We start from the raw sequence: 21,681 nt of genomic DNA, 5'->3' as shown, positions 1-21,681 counted from the left end.
GAACCCTAACAGGAGGGAGGTTGGAGGTTGTGGCTTCACTCTCTCAAGGTCGCACAGCTGCTGCGCAGTGCGGCTTGTTTACAAAAAAATCAGTCCTGGTCATATTTGAACCAGCTAGTATAATATATATATCAAATTTCTGAAGATTGGTTCAACCATTCAAAAGTTGATAGGGGGGGGGGAATGTGAGGATACACAGACAGCATGGTGATTGTATAAGCCTACTTTTATTTTTTCAAAATTAGGAATGAGGGCCAAAAACACAGAAGCTGTAATTGATTCTAGTAAAGAGGTTGATCTATATGTAAACACAGAGAAAACCAAGTATATGTGTATGTTGAAAGTTCATAGCATAAAGACAGTTAGTATATCCATAAGCGGTTAGTCACCGGCTTCCCACTGCAGCGGTCCAGGTTCGATTCCGGGGCTGGTAAAGTGGGATTTGTGGTGGACAAAGTGGCGCTGGGGCAGGTTTTTTTCCGAGTACTTCAGTTTCCCCTGCCAATCTTCATTCCACAAATTGCGCCACAGTCACCCTCACCTATCAAGTGGGGCTGGTACAATAGGCCAGAAGTGGCTGCAGTACAAGAGACTTGGTCCCACCCCACTAGCAATAAAAAAAATAGTATATCCATCGAAAATGTGTCAGAGTTCAGACATTAGGGAACAGTAGTAACAAATCAAACTTAACCATGATAGAAACAATCGATAAAGTTAAAATCCAGAACCAGTTAACGGAATGCTTTAAGACAAATCAAGGATTAAAACAGGGAGATAGTTTGGCCCCATCACTATTTAATTTGGTATTGGAATATGTAGTGAGGAAATGTCATGTAGACACAAGAAACACAGTAGCGTATAAACAAACGCAAATAATGGCGTATGCGGATGATATTATTCTAGTATCGAGATCCCCAAGAGCAATGAAGGAGACATATAAAGAAATAAAAACCATAGCAGAAACAACTGGCTTAGAGGTGAATGTAAATGAAACTAAAATGCTGATACAATCTAGAAGGAATCCAAGGCGAACTGGAGAAATTAACATGGAAGGGGATGGGATAGAAATAGTTGAAGACTTCGTTTATTTAGGATCGAAATTCCACAAAGATGGAGAGGAATATCATGAAATAACAAGAAGAATAAAACTAGCAAATAATGCATATTTCTTGTTACTATCAGCTTTTAGATCAAAGGATATACACCGAGTGATTAAAACAAAAATATATAAAACAATGATAAGACCAGTGCTTTATTATGGATGTGAGGGTTGGACGCTAAACAAGAAAGAGGAATATGTCATCAATTCATTTGAGAGGAAAATCCTAAGATGAATTTATGGACCAATAAAAGAGAATGGGATATGGAGAATAAGATATAATAAAGAGTTATACAAATTATATAAGGAGCCAGAGATTTCAGTGAAGATAAAGCTAAAAAGATTGCAAGGGGCTGGGCATGTACAGAGAATGGATAAGGAGCATATCCCAAAGAAAATTCTATATAGTACAATAGGCGGTAGGAGACACACTAGGAAACCAAGAACTAGATGGATTGATGCGGTGGAAGAAGATGCGAAGAAGTTAATGGGTCTAAGGAACAGGAAGAGAGCAGGGCAGGACAGACAGGAATGGAAGGGCTTGATAAGGGAGGCCAAGGCCCGACATTGGGCTGTTGTGCCATAGAAGAAGAAGTAACAAATCAAAATTTGATTTATGAGGAAATTAAAAGCAGATTGAATTCTGATAAGGTTGCTACCTTTCAGTTTAGAATCTGTTATCTCTTCCTCCATTGTCTAAACTCATAAAAAAATACACATAGCTTTATAATTTTGCAAGTACATAGTTTTATATTTCTGTGCAACTTGGTCTACAACATTAGAGGAAGAACACAGACTGAGGGTGTTTGGGAACAGGGTACTGAGGAAAATATTTGGACTAAAGAGGGATGAAACAATAGGAGGGTGAAGAAAACTGAATAATGAGGAGCTTCATAACTTGTACTCTTCGGCAAGTGTATAATGATATGGGCAGAGCTTGTTGAATGCATGGGGCAAAGAGGAATGCATGTGTGGTTTTGATGGGAAAGCTAGAAGTATAGGGACCACTAAGAAGATTTAGATATAGGTGGGAGTATAATATTAAAATGGATCTTAGAAAAATTGGATGGGGTGGTATGGACTGAATCAGTTTCAGGATAACCATTGGCAGGCTCTTGTGAACATGGTAATGAACCTTCTGGGTCCATAAAATATTTGGAAATTCTCGAGTAGCTGAGCGACTGGCTGCTTCTCAAGAAGGACTCAGCTTCCTTAAGTTAGGTTGTTAGTTAGATGTCATAATCAGTTTTAAAACTAATGAATGCCAGAAGTCTTATAGCAACCAATCTTTGAGATACATGAAGAAAATGAACAACAATTACAGCAGCAACAACAAGTAGTGGTGGTGGTGGTGGTGGTGGTGGTTTAATTTAACTAAATTTAGTTTATTTTTATATTCAAGTAGATCCAATTACAGGGCGAGAAACAAGTTGACCCACCACTGGATATAGAATATGTCAAAAATCAAAACAAATGTTCCAACCAATCACTGGAACAAGTCAAAATAACATAATATAAACAACACAGTCACTAAACATAATCAAATGTGACTACAACAAGACTTAAGTACTAGATGAAAACATGTTAACCTTTTATCTTATAAAATTCATCCAGTTTATAAAAACAATGCATATGAATGTAGCTTATTGTTTTAGCCATTCATTTACAGTACCATTGTCTACCACCGGATGTCTGTTTTTGTTCTAACGCACTTAAGTGGGAAGGTGTTTACCAAACTGTTGCCTAACAGTGGGTATTCACCTTACAATATCCATCAATAAGAAGCATCATATTCAATCATATTTTTTTTTTAATAACCACGCCATTGTAAACAGATAATTTTTCAAAAGTCTTTTTTGTATCGCTAGTGGGGTGGGACTAAGCCCCTTGTACTGAGGCCACTTCTGGCCCAATGTACCAGCCCAAGATGATAGGCGAGGGTGATTGTGGAGCAATTGGTGGAAGGAATGAAGATTGGCAGGGGAAACCGAATTACTCTGAGGAAACCTGCCACAGCGCCACTTTGTCCACCACAAATCCCACTTGACCAGACCCGGGATCGAACCCGGGCCGCCGCGGTGAGAAAAAAAAGACTAACCGCTTGGGCCATGGCGCGGCTCCTTGCAAAAGTCTTACTTCTCCGTAATGAAAACATTTGGTTATTTTATATCTTCGGTTGTTGGTCTTTAGGTTGGCATCACTTACGGTATCAATTTTAGTTTCAACAGTATTCGACGCCGGTTGTGGCGGGTCGACACCGGAAGTAAGGTCATATTTACTATTCGGGCTATTTGGAGAGTTCTGTTGTGTTTATGTGTGTATAATTATTGTTTCTGTGAGTTTAGGATGGTAAAGCGAAAGAATTTGATTGATTCGGACAGTGGTGAAAGCGATGAGAGTGGCTCAGATTTAGATTCTGTAAGTTTATGCAACATTTCTTGTTAAAAATCTTAGGATTAATGCATTGTAAAGTAGCTTGATGTCATGCTAATGCCATTGCCATTGTTCTAAATTGAATTGAATTTATAAGTCGTTCGAAAGTAGGTGATGGCATGTAGATATCAGATCGAAATTAAATGAAGCGCATTTCGAAATACTAACCCAAACATTTTCACATAATTGCGGGATGTAATACTTTATTTTGTGTACTTCCCATCGCGAATATTAATTTTAATGAAATTGTATTGTGAATGCTGTGGTTAGAATTCCACATTAATATAAATATGTAGGGAAATAAATGGGCTATATGGCTGCTATGTCGTATTTTGGCGTCGAAAAGTCGTTACTCTGACAGCCTAACCTCACATTTGCAAGTAACTTCTGCTTTCTTAGTTTACAGATAGTACTATATGCTAATACTCGCAGTACCATTACACATGCTGTCAAGTGGTGCAGTTTATGAATAGCATATATAGTCCAAATAACATATTCTAACACTTTAAATTATATTTAAAAACGTTTATGTTCATTTACAATGCCCATATGAAGTGTTAGATATTTTACATTGTCAGGAGCTACTGTCACTTGCAAAGAAGAAGAAAATGAAACAGCAAGAAGAATCTGTGACTGAAAGCAGCAACAAGAAGCCTGAGAATACTTTTACAGACTCTGATACATCAGATTCTGATGATGATTGGGATGCTCGGGGCAGCAGCAAGAAGAAGAAGAAGCCCAAGCCAGCCAGAAGGACAGGAAAGCGAACTGTCACAAAATCATCGTCCGGTAGTGACAGTGACAGCAACAGAGGGAAGAGTTCTGAGCCAGAAGAAGGTAAAAATGTAGAGATGTGATGCAATGAAGTCTGATAGATTGTTTCTGATGTTTTGGAGGAATATACTGTTGCCATTTTCAGGGTGAGATCAATAAGCATCTACCAGATTGCATGGCATCACAATGTGAAAAATATTAATGTTTACAGTCGTTACTTGTGAGAATCTCAAATCCCACAAGGTGAATGTATGAGGAACTCATAATATAGGCTTTCTTCTATTATCTGATTTTTTGGATCAAAGATTGTGTAAAATTAAGAGAGAATAATTTTATAACTGGTATAGAAGTACTTTAAATATATGGCTAGTATAGAAGTTATACTGAGGCCATGTGAAGAAGGCGCATGGGTCGACTCATTTCACATCTCCTTTGAGCTGTCTGTAGTTCCCGCACTGTCATATTTCCATGTTCCCTCTAGTGAAGCCAGTCTGTTCATATCAATATCGGTAGTGATAACTTCGTCAGCTACGGTTATTTTTGGCTGGTTGTCTCGGGCTAGAGGACTTGGAGGGAATTATATAATGTAATCATAACGTAATGGTACAAATCTGCAAGCTGTAGAGGAAACTGTTGTCCATTTTGAGCAATAGGAGGAAATGAATGCTTTTGAAGTGTGCATTTGAATGCATCAATGAAGTTGCACAGGGAGTGCATGTGCTGCTGTAGAATGCACAGTGATATTATGAAAAGTATGCTCATGGCCGCAAGACTGCATGTGTCGTCCATATATGGTGCAGTTGGCAATCATGGCCCTGGCCTCCGTAAGTGAGGCTGCACTTTTGGAATCAGTTTTCCATTGATGATTCCTCAAAGAAAGAATTTGCAGGGATTAATGTCCAGGCCATCCAGTGCACAGATCCTTCCAGATGCATGCATACGAAGTTACTGATCAGAGATCAGGTGTGGACCATAGATATCACAGGATAAGTCCAAAGTAATGTTTGCTTTATGGTGTATGATAGCATCCTGCATACTCCAGTTTTTGTTGCTTATTGGCAGAGCAGTTGCAACAGGTGAGAGCATGAAACTGTTACATAACATGATCAGGTACTGCTCAGAGTTTACAGTTCACTCAAATGAGAATGATCTCATTAGCCCATGGCTTGATACTACAACCCATAGTGTAATCATGGATGTGCCATGTACTTTCTTGGTGAACACGTGGATTATCCATAGCCCAGAAATACACATTTTGTATGTTCATTACTCTGTCCAGATAGAAAATTGCACAATGTGTATGTGGTCGTGTCACATTCATTTCGTGCAGTGAACATAGTCCCAGTTGTTCATCAGGTGCGGTAAGGTTTTGTGCTGCCCCCATTATTTTTATAGGAACATTTGACTTTTGCGTTCAGTGGATGGAATTTGTAGATGTGATTTACTGTGCTGCAGGTTTTGTTGTTGATCTTTCTGGGTGCGTTGCTGCTGTGTCACTGTCGCTGTTCTTCGTGGTGTGCACATTTGCACCATGAGGATGCACTACAGAAATTATGTGTCTTGTTGAAACTGTGAACCAATCCATTGTACTGTTTGTGGAGGACGAATATGCTGCATCATGAAATAAGCATGAAAATGTCTTGTGGGCCGCAGTCACGCTTTGTTTTATTTCCATAAGAAGAGAACAGTTTTCTCTCTCAGCTTGGAACTGGATCTCTCTTTGTGTGCCATCTCAGTAACAGCCACTGTATGCTGTGTTGGTAGCAACACATGCGCCCCTATCAGGGTCTCCATGAAGCATGCAGTACAAACTTCCCTCATAACAAACTTGCTGTTTGACAGTTGCTAGAAATTAGGAATTGATTTTTGTGCCATCCTCTATAAGCTTTTGTGCTTTTCCCCCCCCTTTTGCACTTACCAAGTTCATGGCATGCATATGCAGTGAAAATTCGATTTCACAGTGTACTGCATAAGAGTGGCTCAGTGGAAGGGTCATCTGTGGAAACCCTAAGTGGAGTTTGGAGCTGTCAAATTTCCACATTGACATTTCTGTTGCATATTTAAAAAGTCTCGGTTGTGGGTGGTCGCAAGAACTTTCTGCCATTAATTTCCTTGGTAATAAAGAATACATGAATCATCTGGTGTGTGACATCATGTAGCCTTGTGAGTGTATTGCCCTTAGTTGTAGACATAGCCATTCTCAACAGTGAAGTCTGCTAACTCATGTGTCATAGCAGGGCCTTAGTTCCAGTGTGTCACCCTCTATCTCACAGTGCAGATGCACTGACTGTCCTGCTACCTTTTGACATACTTCTCACACACGACCAAGAGGTCAGGCCTTAAAACACAGTCTGTATTGTCATTTCAGAGGAACATCTTTAACACAGAAACATTAGCAACCACTTTCTAAACTACACAGTGTTAACGACAAGGAAGACCACAGTCTGAACACTTGCCACCTTGACCTCCTGAAACTTTACATCCTACACCTACTGTAGAGACTCCCATCATTTTGGTGGCCATGTCGCCACTGTGAGCCTTACAAGTTTATTTGTAAAAATACAAAGACCCAAAGCCTGACCCAATAACAAGTCCACAAAGTTAGGCTTTTGGTTGATTTTAACACATTAGGCCTTTGGTTCCATCTTGAAAAGTTCAGGATTTTGATTGCATATAAAAAAAAGTAAATATTAAAATCCTCCGAAGGTTTTGATTTTACTAATTAACACCTACAGCTGGCAATACTAATGTGAAGTTTGGAAGTTATTGGTGGGCCGCCATTAGTATGGAAGCATGTCTGTCTCTAGTGAAATTTGTGTTTGATGTTGTTGCAGGTGAGGTCTCAGACACAGAAGGAAGTGATTCTGACAGCTCAGCACTCAGTCAAGAAGAGTTTAATGATGGTTATGATGAGAACCTCATGGGCGATGAAGAGGATCAGGCTCGCCTCGCCCAGATGACAGAGAAGGAAAGAGAGCAGGAGATCTTCAAGAGAATTGAACAACGTGAAGTAATGAAAACTAGGTATGAACTTTAACGCAACCCAGCATTAAGTGATTAGTAATCTGCAGTAAGGTGGTACTGCTCATCCCTCCCTCTTGCTTACAGTCTCTGTGAGGCAGTGACCCCAGTACTGTTAGCGCTTTGGTATTGACATGGGGGCACAACTTCCAGTTGTCTTAAGCACTCAGATCTCTACTGGGTCTGTTGTGCACCCCCAGTGTTGCGTGGGTTCTGTAAGAACGTTGACCTTGGCTAGAGATGAAACCTTTCTGATTGATGACCTTGTAATAGCCATTGGCTGTACCCATGCACAGTCAGAGGACACTGATGCATGCCCCACCAAGTCGAGTATTGATGTAATCTCGTCCTCTGGCGAACTGCTGGTGACAGGTCATCCCAGCCACTGTCTGTGTTCCACCGGCAGGATAGCCGAACCCTCAGTTCCCTAAAAAGCCTCATCTTCCCCACAACCTTTGTCTGCTGACCTGACCATTTCTCACTTGCATCAGCGTTATCCTCATGGGCCCCTCGTGAAAATGCTGAGAGTTGACAACTTTTTGACTCTGCAGTAGTGGCAATCCTGCCTTATGCCCCAACACTGGTCGGGTCCCGCTGGTCCCGCAACTAAGCACCAGCTGATCAGCCAAGACTTTGGCCTCCTGACAGAGGAATCCATCCTGGTGTGTGTTTATGCTATATGAATTTCCGTAATAATTCCTGTGAAACAACAATTACCAAACAACTCACTCACAGTCCGTCGTGTATAACTGAGTTTCATCGGTCTAGAATAAAGCTCATAGAGACATCCTCAAGCAATACAATTAACAAGTCTTACCACTGAATTGTGCGTAGGTCTGACAACCTTACTGCCATCTTTAAGCCGTTTGTCTAGATCAGCCATGTCAAACATGCGGCCCCTCAACTTTTAGAGCTAATTGATATTAAAATCAATATTAAAATTTTAGTAGAAATATTTTTTGTAAAGACAATTTTCCAACAGACCAGAAGACAAGAAGTCTAACACAGGCATAATTTAGCAGACTGCAAGAAATTCAGTGGTTTACTATTTCTAACATAATTTCTTGTGTAATCTCTCTTTTTACGTATTGAAAAGTTGTTTGATACTTGTTGAAAATGGCATTCTCTTGCTTTTTAAAACTGTAAGATATGTGACTTTAGGTAATTATATTGAAATTATTCCTAAATAATAAATATAATTAAATTTCATTGTATCAAAATCTAATGTATATTTCTATTTTGAAGTGCGGCCCTCGACTATTATTTATAGGGCTGAGGTGGCCCTCTGTACAAGTTGAGTTTGACATGCCTGGTATAGATAATGTGGGACCCTCAACATCTCACAACCCTATGGGCCTTCATGACCTGTTACAGGGATACCTTTACTTTTTTACTTACCACTGAATTGTGACTCCTCTATGGATCCATATATGACCCTTATCTCAGTGTGTTACAAAATAAAATGAAAAAATGTGTGATGTACTTACATTTTTTTCCAATCACCTTATTCACACAGATTATATAGTTGTGTTCCTACACTGAACCAAGAATTGGTTTAAAATCATGTAAAAGGTAAAGGTCAAGTTGTCCCTCTTCTTAACTAATGAAGCACTACACCATGAAGGCATATGGGGAGTGGGTGTATAGATCACATTTTCTTGACCTCAACACTAGTTGCAGATGAGTGGTCAACTTCATGCCCTGGCCGCTTTACCCCCAGGGAAAGAGCCCCTGGTACCTGTTGGATAGGAAGTTGGGTGGACCCCAGAGCCAGTCTGGATGATGTTGAGAAGAGAAAATTCTTGGCCCTACTGGGACTCGAACTCCAACCCCTCCATCATCCAGCCTGTTGCCAGTCGCCATACCAACTACGCTATCCCAGCTCACTTTAAAGTCACGCATAAAACAAATATTTAAAACTTATTAAAGGCTTTCAAATATAAAAATATTTAGATGTAGATGGAATGCTTTACTTCTGGGGAGAGACCCCCTGATTTTCATTGGAATGAGAAGCTGGATGGGCCCCAGGGCCAGTCTGGATCCTCTGCCTCTTCAGGAATCAACATGAAATTTTCATGATCTGTTCAGCTTTGTACATTTTCAAAGTGCAGCCAGAGGTTACACTCTGTTGAAGATGTATTTCCATTTCTTCATATTGCACTTCAGTTTGGTCTGTGCTTGTAAAAATTACTCATTTTTTTTCAGGTTTGAAATCGAGAAGAAGTTAAGGTTAGCTAAGAAACAGGAAATGAGAAAGAAGCGAGATCAGGAGAAGAAAAGGGAGGAGAAAATGGATGCAAAGGAGAGAAGTAAAGAACGAAAGAAGACGGTGGAAGAAAACAGGGGGAAGGTGGATAAGAAAGCAGCAGCAATGAACATGCTTAAAGCGCGGCGTGAGGAGAGACGAGAAAGAGGTACATATACACAGTATGTTGATATGGGTGCCATATTGTGGGGGCATGGCCATTGTCAACTGCATGGCGAGAATGGGATCCGAATGCCCATTTATAGGACCTGAACTGGCTTGTGACATCTCAGTAAGAGTTGCCGAAATGGCCATCAGGGGCCAATGGAAGATGGGGATTCTGCAGCTGGACACAAATGTGCAAAAATGACTATGGACTATTAAGACTGAATAGGAACCAGCTGAGAAGCATGGCAGGACCCCTTATAGGACATTATCAGTTTGAAAGGACATCTCTTCACACAGGGACTGGTAACTAGCCCTGCTTGTAAAAGGTTTCACACCAAAGACAAAAGAGCCTCACACATCCTGTGTGTGACTCTGAAACCCAGCTGATTTTAAGATTTTTAAACTTGGGAATGCATTTCATTAAATTTAGTGAACGCCCAGATACACCATTAACCAAAATACTTCACTTTTTTCGCAGTGTGGGACTGTTAGAGGTGTAACCACAAGTAGGAGGGCTAGTGTGACCTACCCTTCAACCCCTCAGTCTGATCTAATCATGTGTGTTCATAGAAACAGGTGCTGCCTCTAAAATTCTTCTGACAGCATATGACATGCTCTTTGAATAAGGCTGAAAATGTTGGAAAATTTCTGAAAATTAAGCTTCTTTGCTGTCCATATCTTGTATCATATGGAAACTGGGTTTTGAAATGTTGAGAGTTTTCATTGTCTGCTGAAGCCCCTTTCCATTGTGTTCATGGTACTTAAGCCATGAGGAAGTTAAATGCTTAATGCTTGCTATTATAGTCATGTTAATTCCTTGTAGCATGAAATTCATCTGCATAGTGTTTAAAATTTCAGATCATGTTGTGCAGAAGTCAAAGCACGTGGTCTGTCTTGGCAGAATGCACAGCTTTTAAATAATAAAGATAAACATGTAGATATCATTGCACTTCATGGAGTCAAACAGGCTTCACTCTTGACACAGTAAATGACCATGCATAGATTTCCCAATAGTTTCAAGCTGTGACTCTGCTTATGTGTCAAGGTAACTTCATATTGTCATTTGTCTGGGTGACTTATAGAAGGGGTTTTGGTTGTATTTATTGATCACTCCTTGTGCAGTCACACATAATCACAATGACTCTTCACTCGAGCCCTTCTTCCTTGACTTACTCAGTTCTTACTGGACTCTCCATTCTGATCTGAACTGGTCCCATTCTAATTTGATCTGATCTGATCTGGGTTTCCTGTTATATAACGTTGGGACGGACCAACAGAAAACACCTTCCATTTCCATATCCATGGAAATATTTGTTGATCACCCGTACGCCATACCCATGGACATCTCATCCCATAACAGGTTGGTTTCCAAGAATCCGTCTCTGTGGAAACTTGTTTGCCAACTCGTTTTGTAGCAGTGGGTCTACACGCCACAATATGGTCAGGTGTCATGACAGTCTGCACTGTGCAGACATGTTCCAGAAACTTAACCACAGATTTTAACTCTTGCTCCACACACACACACACACACACGTGTGTGTGTGTGTGTGCGCGCGCTATGGTGGTTTCTTTTAATGAGTTTGTATGTTCTGTTTTCCCCTTGTTTTTTTATTTGTAGCCATCATTTAACTGAGTACATCATATGGATTTATTCATTAATGAGATACTATTAATGTATAGCAGGGTGCAACAAATAATACATGTCATTCCATGCTAAATCATAACTTCCCTCTTGATAAGAAAAATGTGAATCAAGTTTCTGATCAAGGGGAAAGCCTATTGTCCAGGTAAAGTCTGTATACTTTCACCCAGTAACTTGGTTTTTAGCATATAGAATATTTGTGGGAAAGCCAGACAGAAAGAGATCACTAGGAAGACCAAGACATAGGTGGGTGGATATTATTGGAATGGATCTTAGAGTGATAGGAAGGCACGGTATTGATAGGGATCAGTGGAGGGCTCCTGTAAACACAATAAATGAGCTCTCTGGTTCCAACGAATGTTGAGAGATTCTTTAGTAACTGAGCAACTGGCAGCTTCTGGAGAAGTATCAGGTCCATGGAATTAGTTCTGTATGCACCACACTACATGCCGTCACATCATACATGAGTGTAAACTCAATTTTCAACATCGTGAGAACCTCAGACCTCTTAAAGAAGGTTACTTTCTCATTAAAAAGAAACTGGAATTTCACTCCCTTTGTTCAACAGGCGCTCTGATAGTACAGTGTATGTAGGAGTGTGCGACTCATTGGGCCAGTGAACATTGATGTTCGTGTGAACAGTGCATATATATCAAAAAAGGTGATGAGTTTTGGGAATGCAACTGCCATGTAAATTCCATGGTTGCCTGTAATCATGACAGCAGCTCAGTTGAAATTCAAAATATATGGAGTTATAAATCATGTATACTGTTGTGTCTTATATGACTCATGAGTGAAAAGTCTCTTCTTTCTTATTGTAATCATTTTTTTTCTATTGTCATCTATTTCACTTCTTCTTGATCTGTTTCAGCACCTGGCTGAACATCTTGTTCTGGACCATGCTATAGATCTCTTACCTTTTAAGTTTAATTCTAATGCCCTTCACCATATCTCTGTTCTTATCCAGCCTTCTCACATTACCAGTCATTTCTCTTCTAATTCTGTTAAGTATTGTCACGTGTTGGGTGTATAACATGACAAATAACTTCATGCCATCTTGGATGTAGCTACTTTATTGAGCACTCGCTTTTACAATTACACAATTCACAATTTCATAATTACTGCCATCTGCAGTATCACAACTACTTCTCCTGCTTCCACTCACTCTGGCAAATGCTAGACTGCAACTGACTGGTTCCTCCCTCTCACTGACGAATACTCCTGTTACGTAGCTTCTGCACTGACCACACAGAAAACAGTTACATGATAGCTTTCACCGTTGTGTGACGTGTTTGCCGATTGCCTAGCAACAGTCGCTGCATGGGCTCCCCTGTTGCGTGACACTGTGTTTACAAAGGCTGGGCAACACTGCCGAGAGTTGTTTATTGCTGCGTAGCAACCAGAGCACTTCGGCTCAGCACAGCATGGAGAAACACTGCTTTCCTTACTGTTGTGTAACCTGGCAACCGACCGTTTATCAGGGGTCTGTCTTCATGGTAACTTGTTCCACCTCCTGTTGCCCAGCAATGGTTAGACATGTCACAGTATTTATGAATTCCCACTTCTCATGTTATATCACATTATAATGGTTTAAAAATAATTGGATTACCTTTGATTGTGATTTGATGATGTACTGAGACCTGCCTTTCATGTACATATTATGTGTAGTTTGGATATATGGTTCTCACATCTTTCTGGATGTGACAGTGTCTAATCTGGCAGAAGATACTGACATTTCAGAGGAATGTACTGCCTCCATCTTCAGGGTGAAGGAGTAAGCTGAGCAAACAACCAACAGCACTTGCATGGCTTACACTTAAGCCCTGAATGCAAGGTCAATACATTTCTTGTAAATGGTGAGCTTGAACTGAACTGCACACTATCAGAACAGATGATGATAGTCATAGTTTGTGTTCCAATCTCTGTGTCACACTTTTTACCAGAGGAAAAAGAGAAACAGCAACGAATAGAACAAGAAAAACGCCGTGAAGAAGAAAAAGAAGGTGTTGAGAGGGAAGAGGAAGATGGGGAACAGCCAGAAGAGAAGTCGAGCAGTTTGAAAACAAAATTGAAAGCATCCGACATATACTCAGATGACAGCGGGTCTGAAACGGATAAGTCTGACAAAGCTGAGAGTCGGAAGAGAAGCAGCAGCAGTAGTTCTAGGAGTAGTAGTGACTCTGAGTCAGATAAGAAGTGAGTATTCTGCATTTGATATGTAATTGATAACTTTAATAATGTTATTATTTCGAGGATAATTTAGTTACATCTGTTTTTGATAAATATGACTGTACGAGGGTCGATCAATAAGTACCCGTGTTTGAAGACAGGTGGCGTTGCTGAGGGAAGTTGGCTTTACCGTCGTGTACTGCCATCTGTCAAACGACCCCATACTAAATTTCAGACTGATTCATAGGTTAGTTTTTATTTGGCAGCCAGTTGCATCAGACGTGTTTTGTCTTTCTTGATACAATGGAGAAAGTGCAATATCGATCCGTAATTCGCTTTTTATTTTTGGATGGAAAAACATGCGAAGAAATAAAAGCGAAGTTGGATGCCGTCTATGGGGACCCTTCACCATCTATGACAACCGTGAGATATTGGTTCAACGAATTTAAACGTGGTCGTACATCTGTTTTTGACGAGGAGCGGCCGGGCCGCCCGGCAGACGTCGTTACCGAGGAAATCGTTGAAAAGGTCCATGACATGATTCTCGCTGATCGCCGAACTAAAGTGCGCGAAGTAGCAGAGGCCATAGGTGTGTCGTACGGAACGGCACTCAATATTTTACATGATAACTTAAGTATGAGAAAGGTGTCAGCCCGATGGGTGCCGCGGTTGCTCACGGTGGACAACAAGTGGATACGGCTGTCAATGTCGAAGCAGTGTTTGGACCTCTTTAAGCGAAATTCGCAGGAGTTTTTGCGTCGAGTCGTCACCGTTGATGAAACCTGGATACATTATTATACGCCAGAGACCAAGCGACAGTCAAAACAATGGATTTTTCCGGGTGAATCTGCTCCGAAGAAGGCAAAGACGGTCCCATCGGCCGGAAAGGTCATGGCCACGATTTTTTGGGATTCGAAGGGAATAATCCTCATGGACTTTTTGCAGAAAGGAAGAACGATCACGGGGCAGTACTACAGTGAATTATTGGACCGATTCGATAAGAAATTGAAGGAGACACGGCCCCATTTGGCTAAGAAAAAGGTGCTGTTTCACCACGATAACGCACCAGCACATTCATCTGGAATTGTCGTAGCCAAATTGCATGAACTGCACTATGAATTGCTGCCACACCCACCGTACTCGCCTGACCTGGCTCCCTGTGACTTTTTTCTGTTCCCCAACATGAAAACATGGCTCGGGGGAAAAAAATTCAGCTCAAACGAGGAGGTTATCGCCGAGACAGAAGCGTATTTTGAAGAGTTTGACAAATCGTATTTTTTGGAGGGGTTAAAGAAATGGCAGAAACGTTGGGAAAAGTGTATCGACCTGAAAGGAGATTACGTTGAAAAATAAAAAAAAAAAAAGTGAAAAACTTGTGTCTTTATTCCTAACACAGGTACTTATTGATCGACCCTCGTATACCAATTATTTTCCGCTACATATGAGCGTGTTATTCCTGTCAGCGTGTTTCCAGCTGCAGACCTGTTCGAGATATCATGAAACTTACAGTGTGCTGTTAGCAGTATGTATGGCACCCATAGCTGTTAAAGGCATTTGCGAATATTGTGGTGGCATTACCATCCCCCCTAAAGGGGCTTGGGGGTGGGGTAAATATATGAGTAAACTTTGGTTAGAAAGAAAATATCTTAAGCCTTACAATGTGGTCTCTTTGGGTGTATTTTGAAAGGTCTCTGAAGAAGAAAATTGACAAAAATTAAAAGAAACAGACATATATGATCAGTTATCCATACATTTAAGTAATTATTATTTTCATGTAGATCTTACTTCTCCGNCTACTTGACAAAAATTAAAAGAAACAGACATATATGATCAGTTATCCATACATTTAAGTAATTATTATTTTCATGTAGATCTTACTTCTCCGCTTTGGAAGCCTGGGTTCAGTCCCTGGTGGTTTCATGTGAGTTTCATTGTGGATGAATTGGCACTGGAGCAGGTTTTTCTGCAAGCATTTCTCTTTTCTCCCCCCAAATCATCATTCTGCCATTGCTCCATACTCATCTGTCAAAGCCCCCTGAGGTGTGTGTTGGCCATGACCAGGCAGCACATTATCACATCCTCAGTCTTTAAATTTGAGGCTTCTTCTTTGAGTAGGCACTGGACTGATTGCGTTGACACACCACTGCACAATGTGGCAACAAGGGAGCAGCTACCACAGAGGTCAGCATGCATCAAAGTGGGTAATCTGGGGCACAGACGCAAGCTAAAAAAACAATACCATTAATGAATAGACAGATGAATATAATAGTACAGGCAGTAGTCCAGCAGAAATAGTAATTATACAAAACTGAAATCCAGAGCAGAGTCGAGTAGTGCAACGAAACAGCAGAGCAATTTCTGAAGCCAAATAAATACAAAGAAACGTGATGTGAGCTGTGCTGTTGTGGGAGACAGAGTTACTTAGGAATGGGCTCAGGAGTCCAGGACTGGGTAGGAGGGGAAGGGAGTAGAAGGGGAGCAAGATAGCATATAGAAGGAAGGGGTTGGTGGAGTTTGGAATGATGCATGGCATCGCAGAGTAAGGATATGTTGTGTTGGCACCTGTAGGGTGGGTACACATAATGAAAATAACAGGTTATAGATCAGGTGATTCGATTTATCGGCACTTTAGTTACAAGTTCTATTAATCACGCTCAGTTATAACACTCATTATTCTGCACACTTTCAGTTCACCTTTGCACATGCACTATGTTTCTCTATCCTCACTAGTCATCTCCTGGCAGTGGGTCTCAACACAGGAACCATCACTTCAAGTCACTATGAAGTCTTGCCATTTCTTGTTCAATCACCCTGGAACTTCAGAACTCAACTAAAAAGCTCTTTCATATGCAAGCAGGCTTGCATTAAATAACAGTGGCATGGAGAACGCAGAAAACACCGTTGCACTACAGACCACATAGAAAGCACAAGTCACGTGATAGCTAAGCACTCTTGGAGTGTGACATCATTGCGCATGCTTAAGCTGCACAGACACAAAGAAAATTCTGCTGCTGTATTATTGTGCAACATCACTTTCTACGCAGAAGTGTTAACTGAGCCATTGCCTAGAAACAGGTTGCGTAACCCTGTTGTTCTGCTGTTGAATGTGTGTATCACGTAGAAACGGCTGTTCCCGTGACTCAACCATTCTTGCATGGAGCAAATGCTCCACAGTATGTTGCAGTGAGGTGCAGGAGGCTGGGAGAAACTGCATAATGAAGAGCTTTGTGCCTTATACCAAGCTCCAGATGTTACTAGGATGATCAGGTCATATGGAATATGAGATGGACAGGACAGATATGAGAAATGTGTTGAAACGTTTGGCAAGAAATCCTGAAGGAGGGAGAAGACTTAGAATGCATAGGAATAGATGGGAAGATAATATTAAAATTATCTTAAAGAAAGATGGTATGAGGGTGTGAACTGGATTGATTTGTAAGATTTGATTTGGCTCAGAGTCGGATTCGGTGCTGGCTTCTTGTGGATACAGTGGAACCTCGCTTAATGAGCATAATTCGTTCCAGGATCTTACTCATAATGCGAAACACTCGTTAAGCAAAACAGTTTTTCCCATATAAATTAATGTAAAATACGATAATGCGTTCCATGCCAGAAAAAATACTCAAAAAATTTTATGTATAATGTTTATTCAAAGAAAATTATATGTACATTGTTAAGGAGATTGAATCATCTTCATCTTTTCTTCTATGCGGAAGGAACCAACCTGGAATGCGAATTCGATTTGCAGAAAACAAAAAAAATCGAAATAATTAGTTTATTATTTATGATACATATCTGATTCTTTTTTACTAGAAAGCTGTCTAGAGACATTTGTTTTTGCCGATGCTTCAAAATTTGGTGAAAATGCGACACAGCATTATCATTAAATAAATTTGTAGCGCACATAGCCACTGCCTTATTAGGTTAATGCTTCTCAGTGTACGATGCAGCAGTTTCCCATGCTTTCAGCATTTCTCATATTGCGCCAGAAGATTGTTGCCTTGCTGTTACCTGCTCCTCCTCTGACAAACTCTCCTCCACAACTTCTTGCTGTGAAACACAATGCAAGTCCAAATCGTGCAAATCGTTGATGTAGACCGACTGTATATGCATATTATACCAGCCATGCTCACACCTCGTTCTCGCTTTTCAGTGATTTTACGTTTCATTTCTACGGTTATTTTTATTCTCTTATGGCTGTCTTTTTGCGGCTTTTTCTTCAGGTACATTTTTGCAAGGGTTATTAAACTTTACACAAAAAAAAAACACAAATAATATGTCTGAACACAAGTTTGGAAAAATGTGTGATCACAAGCGACACTAAGATGCTAGCAGAACGAGTGCTAAACACAGACTGATGTAGGAAGCGCACAATCCGGGACTTCCCCTCTCGTCACTCGTTATGCGAAACGTCGCTCGTTAAGCGAGTCATTTTTTACAGTTTGTTTTGCTCGTTAATGTGGATTACTCATTATAAGAGGTGTTCGTTAAGCGAGGTTCCACTATACTGTAATGAACCATTGGTTTTCATAAATGGCAGGACATTTCTTGAGTAACTGTAAGCTTTTCAGAAATACTCTGCTTCATGGAGTTAGTTATTCAGTTTTAATGAATTTTCAGATAATAAGTCATCTTATCTCCAGTGTTGTTATCTTGTTCCCTCTAGTCTCACTGGACGACTTAAAATAAATCAATGTTATCTTCATTTATCTGTTCTGTTTGCAGTTATCTGTAGTCAAAGCAGGGCAACATATTTTGGTTTGTTATTATGTGGAGATGGAAAGCGAAACTAATCTTATTTAGTTTTCTTAGAACCAGAAGATGGCAGTAATAAATGGCAGTGTCTCAGTTGGTATTACAGTGTAAACCTTTGCCAAGAAAATCTGTCTTTCCAGAACTTCTAAAGTTTATAGCTAGCATCCTCAGTGATTTTGTGACTTCGAAGTTACCCTCGAGGGTTGTAATGTGTAAGAGTGGATCAGTGGATCAGGTTATCTATAGAGGCTGTAGTTAGAGATGGGAATTGTTAAATTTTCTCACTGGGGTTGTTGCAATGGACAGTCACTGCTTACCAAATACTGTATTTAACCTTTCCTCCTATGTAGCACATAAATGGTCACTGTAGTATTCTTCATCTTGCAGCATACTAAACTGTTCTGTTTTCTTTAAATTTGTAGTTAATGAAGACCAAATTAAAAGCTGCCACATTTAAGATGACCTCTCGCTAAACATGGCTGTCGCCCTCAAGTCATGAAGGATCACAGCTGTTTTTGTTGTTGTTGTTGTTGTTGTTGTTGTTGTTGTTGAGGACAGAATAGCCTCTAGTCTACTCACAAAGTTCCTCTGATTGTATGGAACCTGGACATTTATTACCCTTCTGTTATTTTCTTAAGGATTGACTGAATCAAAATGTGTTTGGTACAGAACTTATAAAAATTAATGAGAATAATATTTAATTTTTGTTCATTGTACATTTTGTTGAACTTTTTTTTATTTATTTTATGATTCTGTCAATAACTCAGACTGTGTAGTGTCAATTTGTAGGATGACTGGTGAATTATGAATTGGAAAGGTGCGCTCTACAGCATTGAGAATGTTTTCTTCTTCGCACAATTCATGTTGAGGATTTCATTTGTATTGTATACGAACGCTGAGGAACCAGTTTATCTTAATGTGTTGAATGTACTGCTAATGGATTTAGGATTCGGAATCCTGCAATTAGGATAACACTGGTCATATTCAGCAGCAGCAGCTCATATATTTCCATCACATATACCCAAAACAAACACCATATCGGCGTATTCCTCAGTGGAAAATGTGTACAGCATCTTAACTTCACAGTCACCAACACAACATCCTATTTACGACTGGAACACTCTGCCTACCTACGTGTAACATTCCAGCTGGTCTGCGTTATCTGCTGACACAGCTGACTGGAACGCATGGTCGCCCAGTCAGGGGGGGGGGGTTGCATAGCGCTGTATTCACAGTGATGCGTTTCAAAAATCCATTGTTACTCTGTAACTATTGAAAATCAACCACAAGTTTATAAGGAAATTTTGCAGGAAATAACCCCAGGAATTAGTACTATAAGCCGGGGTAAAACTTCGTGAATCACCCTGGATGTATGATGTAACATAACCTGATATGTCAGAAAACATACAGTATTTTAGTGGGTACAGCAGTTGATATGCAGTGACTGCAAGATAGGCAAATAAACAATGGCCGTTTCTAGGCAACGGATCGGTAAACATATTTCTATGGCAACAAATATGTTCTGAACAATAGAGTTATTGTTGGAATTGGTGTTGTCTACTTTGTCTGTGCAAAGGGGTTATAGGGAAGGCAGTTGTGGCAACCCAGTCAGTTGAGAGTTCTGCAAGGGAGCCTGAGAAGAGATAGTACAGTAATTAAGTTGACATTGCAGTTGTGGAGTATTAACCAGATGACAGTAACAACATGAGCACAGAAGCTGAAGAATCTCCATTGTTGGGAGCTGTTACCAAGTAACTACTAGTGAGGACACTCCAGGCTGGAGAAGACTTAGCGTGTAGTGATTTGTAAAGTTTGGAAATCCAGCAATAGTGTTACAGTTATTTGTAGTTATGACCTGTAAGTGGTCAGTAAATCTATTCACCAGTCCACCCCCAAATCACGACAGCATGATGTCTGTAGCATAAAAGGGTCATAACACAGAAATCCTGTATAGATGACATTTACTACACTATGTTATAATTGAAGTCCCAGTGTTATTGGATGTGTGACGGCATTTATTTTCAGAGTCAAATCAAGATGTGAAATACGAAGAAACCCATTACATCAGTATGTTGTATGTTGTGCTGCCTAAACTTAAATATTGGTAAATAATTTCCAGGTCTGTTGCCAGTTCACGTACAAAGTCGAAGAAGGTGCAGTATGTTACGAAAAGAGAAGAATTGAACAAGATTCGATTATCAAGACATAAGATGGAGCGGTACGTATGTCTATATGACAGATATAGCTGTATCTGCACATCCCACGTGTCTGTGAGACTGTAGCTGACTTACGATTTTGTCTCATGAGACTTCATTCGGTGTAACTGTGACTTCTTAGTGTGCCTTATTAAGCAAAGTACAAAAGTCTGTCTGAAGTCTAGAGTTCGCTAGGATATTGATACACAATAGAGCAAAGACAGTCATGGTGTAAGGGCTAGTATGGTCCACAGCTTATAGGTTAGTCAGTAGATGTAGTGATACATAGGGATACTCATAAGTATTTGGATTTTCCTATTTCACCTACTTTTATGCTAATAATACTATTGCACATCAAAGTTTATTATTTTGTATATCTATGACATAAATTTCATAATTGTAGCCTGATTATTTAATGTTTGTTACCTGTCTGAAGTGAAAATGGAGCAAAACAATGGAGAGTTCACTGCAAAAGTGATCAGTGAGCGGTGATGAAATATCTTTTCCTAAAAGGTAACTCGGCCAAAAGAATTTACGATGATATGTTGGTTACATTAGGCAATAAGCGCCCATCATACTGCACAGTGAAGAAGTGGGTTGGTTGCTAGGTATAGAACAGGACACTGAGCACTGAAGACCAACGTTCTGGGAGACCAACTGAAGTGACAGTTCCAGAAAACATGGATGCCATTCATACGATGATTATAGACAATCGAAAAATATCTGCTAAAAAGATAGCAAGAGACCCTGGCGATATCCTGAGAAAGAGTAGATTATATTATTCATGAGATTTTAGAGATGAGAAAGCTCTCAGCCAAATGGGTTCCCAAATATCTCAATGCTGATTAGAAGGGTGATCTAGTGCTCGCTTCACAAGCCATTTTGGGCTGATTTTGATGGGATCCTGCGGGATTTTTTAACTATCTCGTAACTGTGGATGAAACTTGGATCCATATACAATGGGGTACCCAAAAGAAACTGAACTAATTTTTTTGTGGGCAGAGCTTTTGTAGTACCGCGTTTTGCTGCTATGAGCACATAGATCTAACATTCCTGAGTCGATAAGCCGACTACCGTTGCTTCAGAAGGTAAGGACTAGTTTCGGCAGAGTTTATAGTGACAACTGTTTTGTGTGATCGTCGTTTTTGCAATGGCTGATTTTCATGAATAGCGTGCGGCG

General features: G+C 40.2%; 1 protein-coding gene across 1 annotated transcript in view; it reads left to right on the top strand.

Annotated features, from left to right (window-relative positions):
• Nucleotides 1-3,335: 3,335 nt before the first annotated feature.
• The window catches only part of LOC111868405 (RNA polymerase-associated protein RTF1 homolog), a 39,939-nt gene continuing 21,593 nt past the window's right edge, over nucleotides 3,336-21,681 (top strand). The window contains exons 1-6 of the mRNA XM_023859009.2: nucleotides 3,336-3,517; nucleotides 4,111-4,369; nucleotides 7,141-7,330; nucleotides 9,533-9,741; nucleotides 13,326-13,578; nucleotides 20,426-20,524. Coding sequence (XP_023714777.1) covers nucleotides 3,446-3,517; nucleotides 4,111-4,369; nucleotides 7,141-7,330; nucleotides 9,533-9,741; nucleotides 13,326-13,578; nucleotides 20,426-20,524 — 1,082 coding nt within the window. The 5' untranslated portion in view covers nucleotides 3,336-3,445. The remainder of the gene's footprint in view (nucleotides 3,518-4,110; nucleotides 4,370-7,140; nucleotides 7,331-9,532; nucleotides 9,742-13,325; nucleotides 13,579-20,425; nucleotides 20,525-21,681) is intronic.

The sequence above is a fragment of the Cryptotermes secundus genome, unplaced genomic scaffold (assembly GCF_002891405.2).
Source record: "Cryptotermes secundus unplaced genomic scaffold, Csec_1.0 scaffold58, whole genome shotgun sequence".
Taxonomy (NCBI): Eukaryota; Metazoa; Arthropoda; class Insecta; order Blattodea; family Kalotermitidae; genus Cryptotermes; species Cryptotermes secundus.
This window is presented reverse-complemented; position numbering and strand designations above follow the sequence as displayed.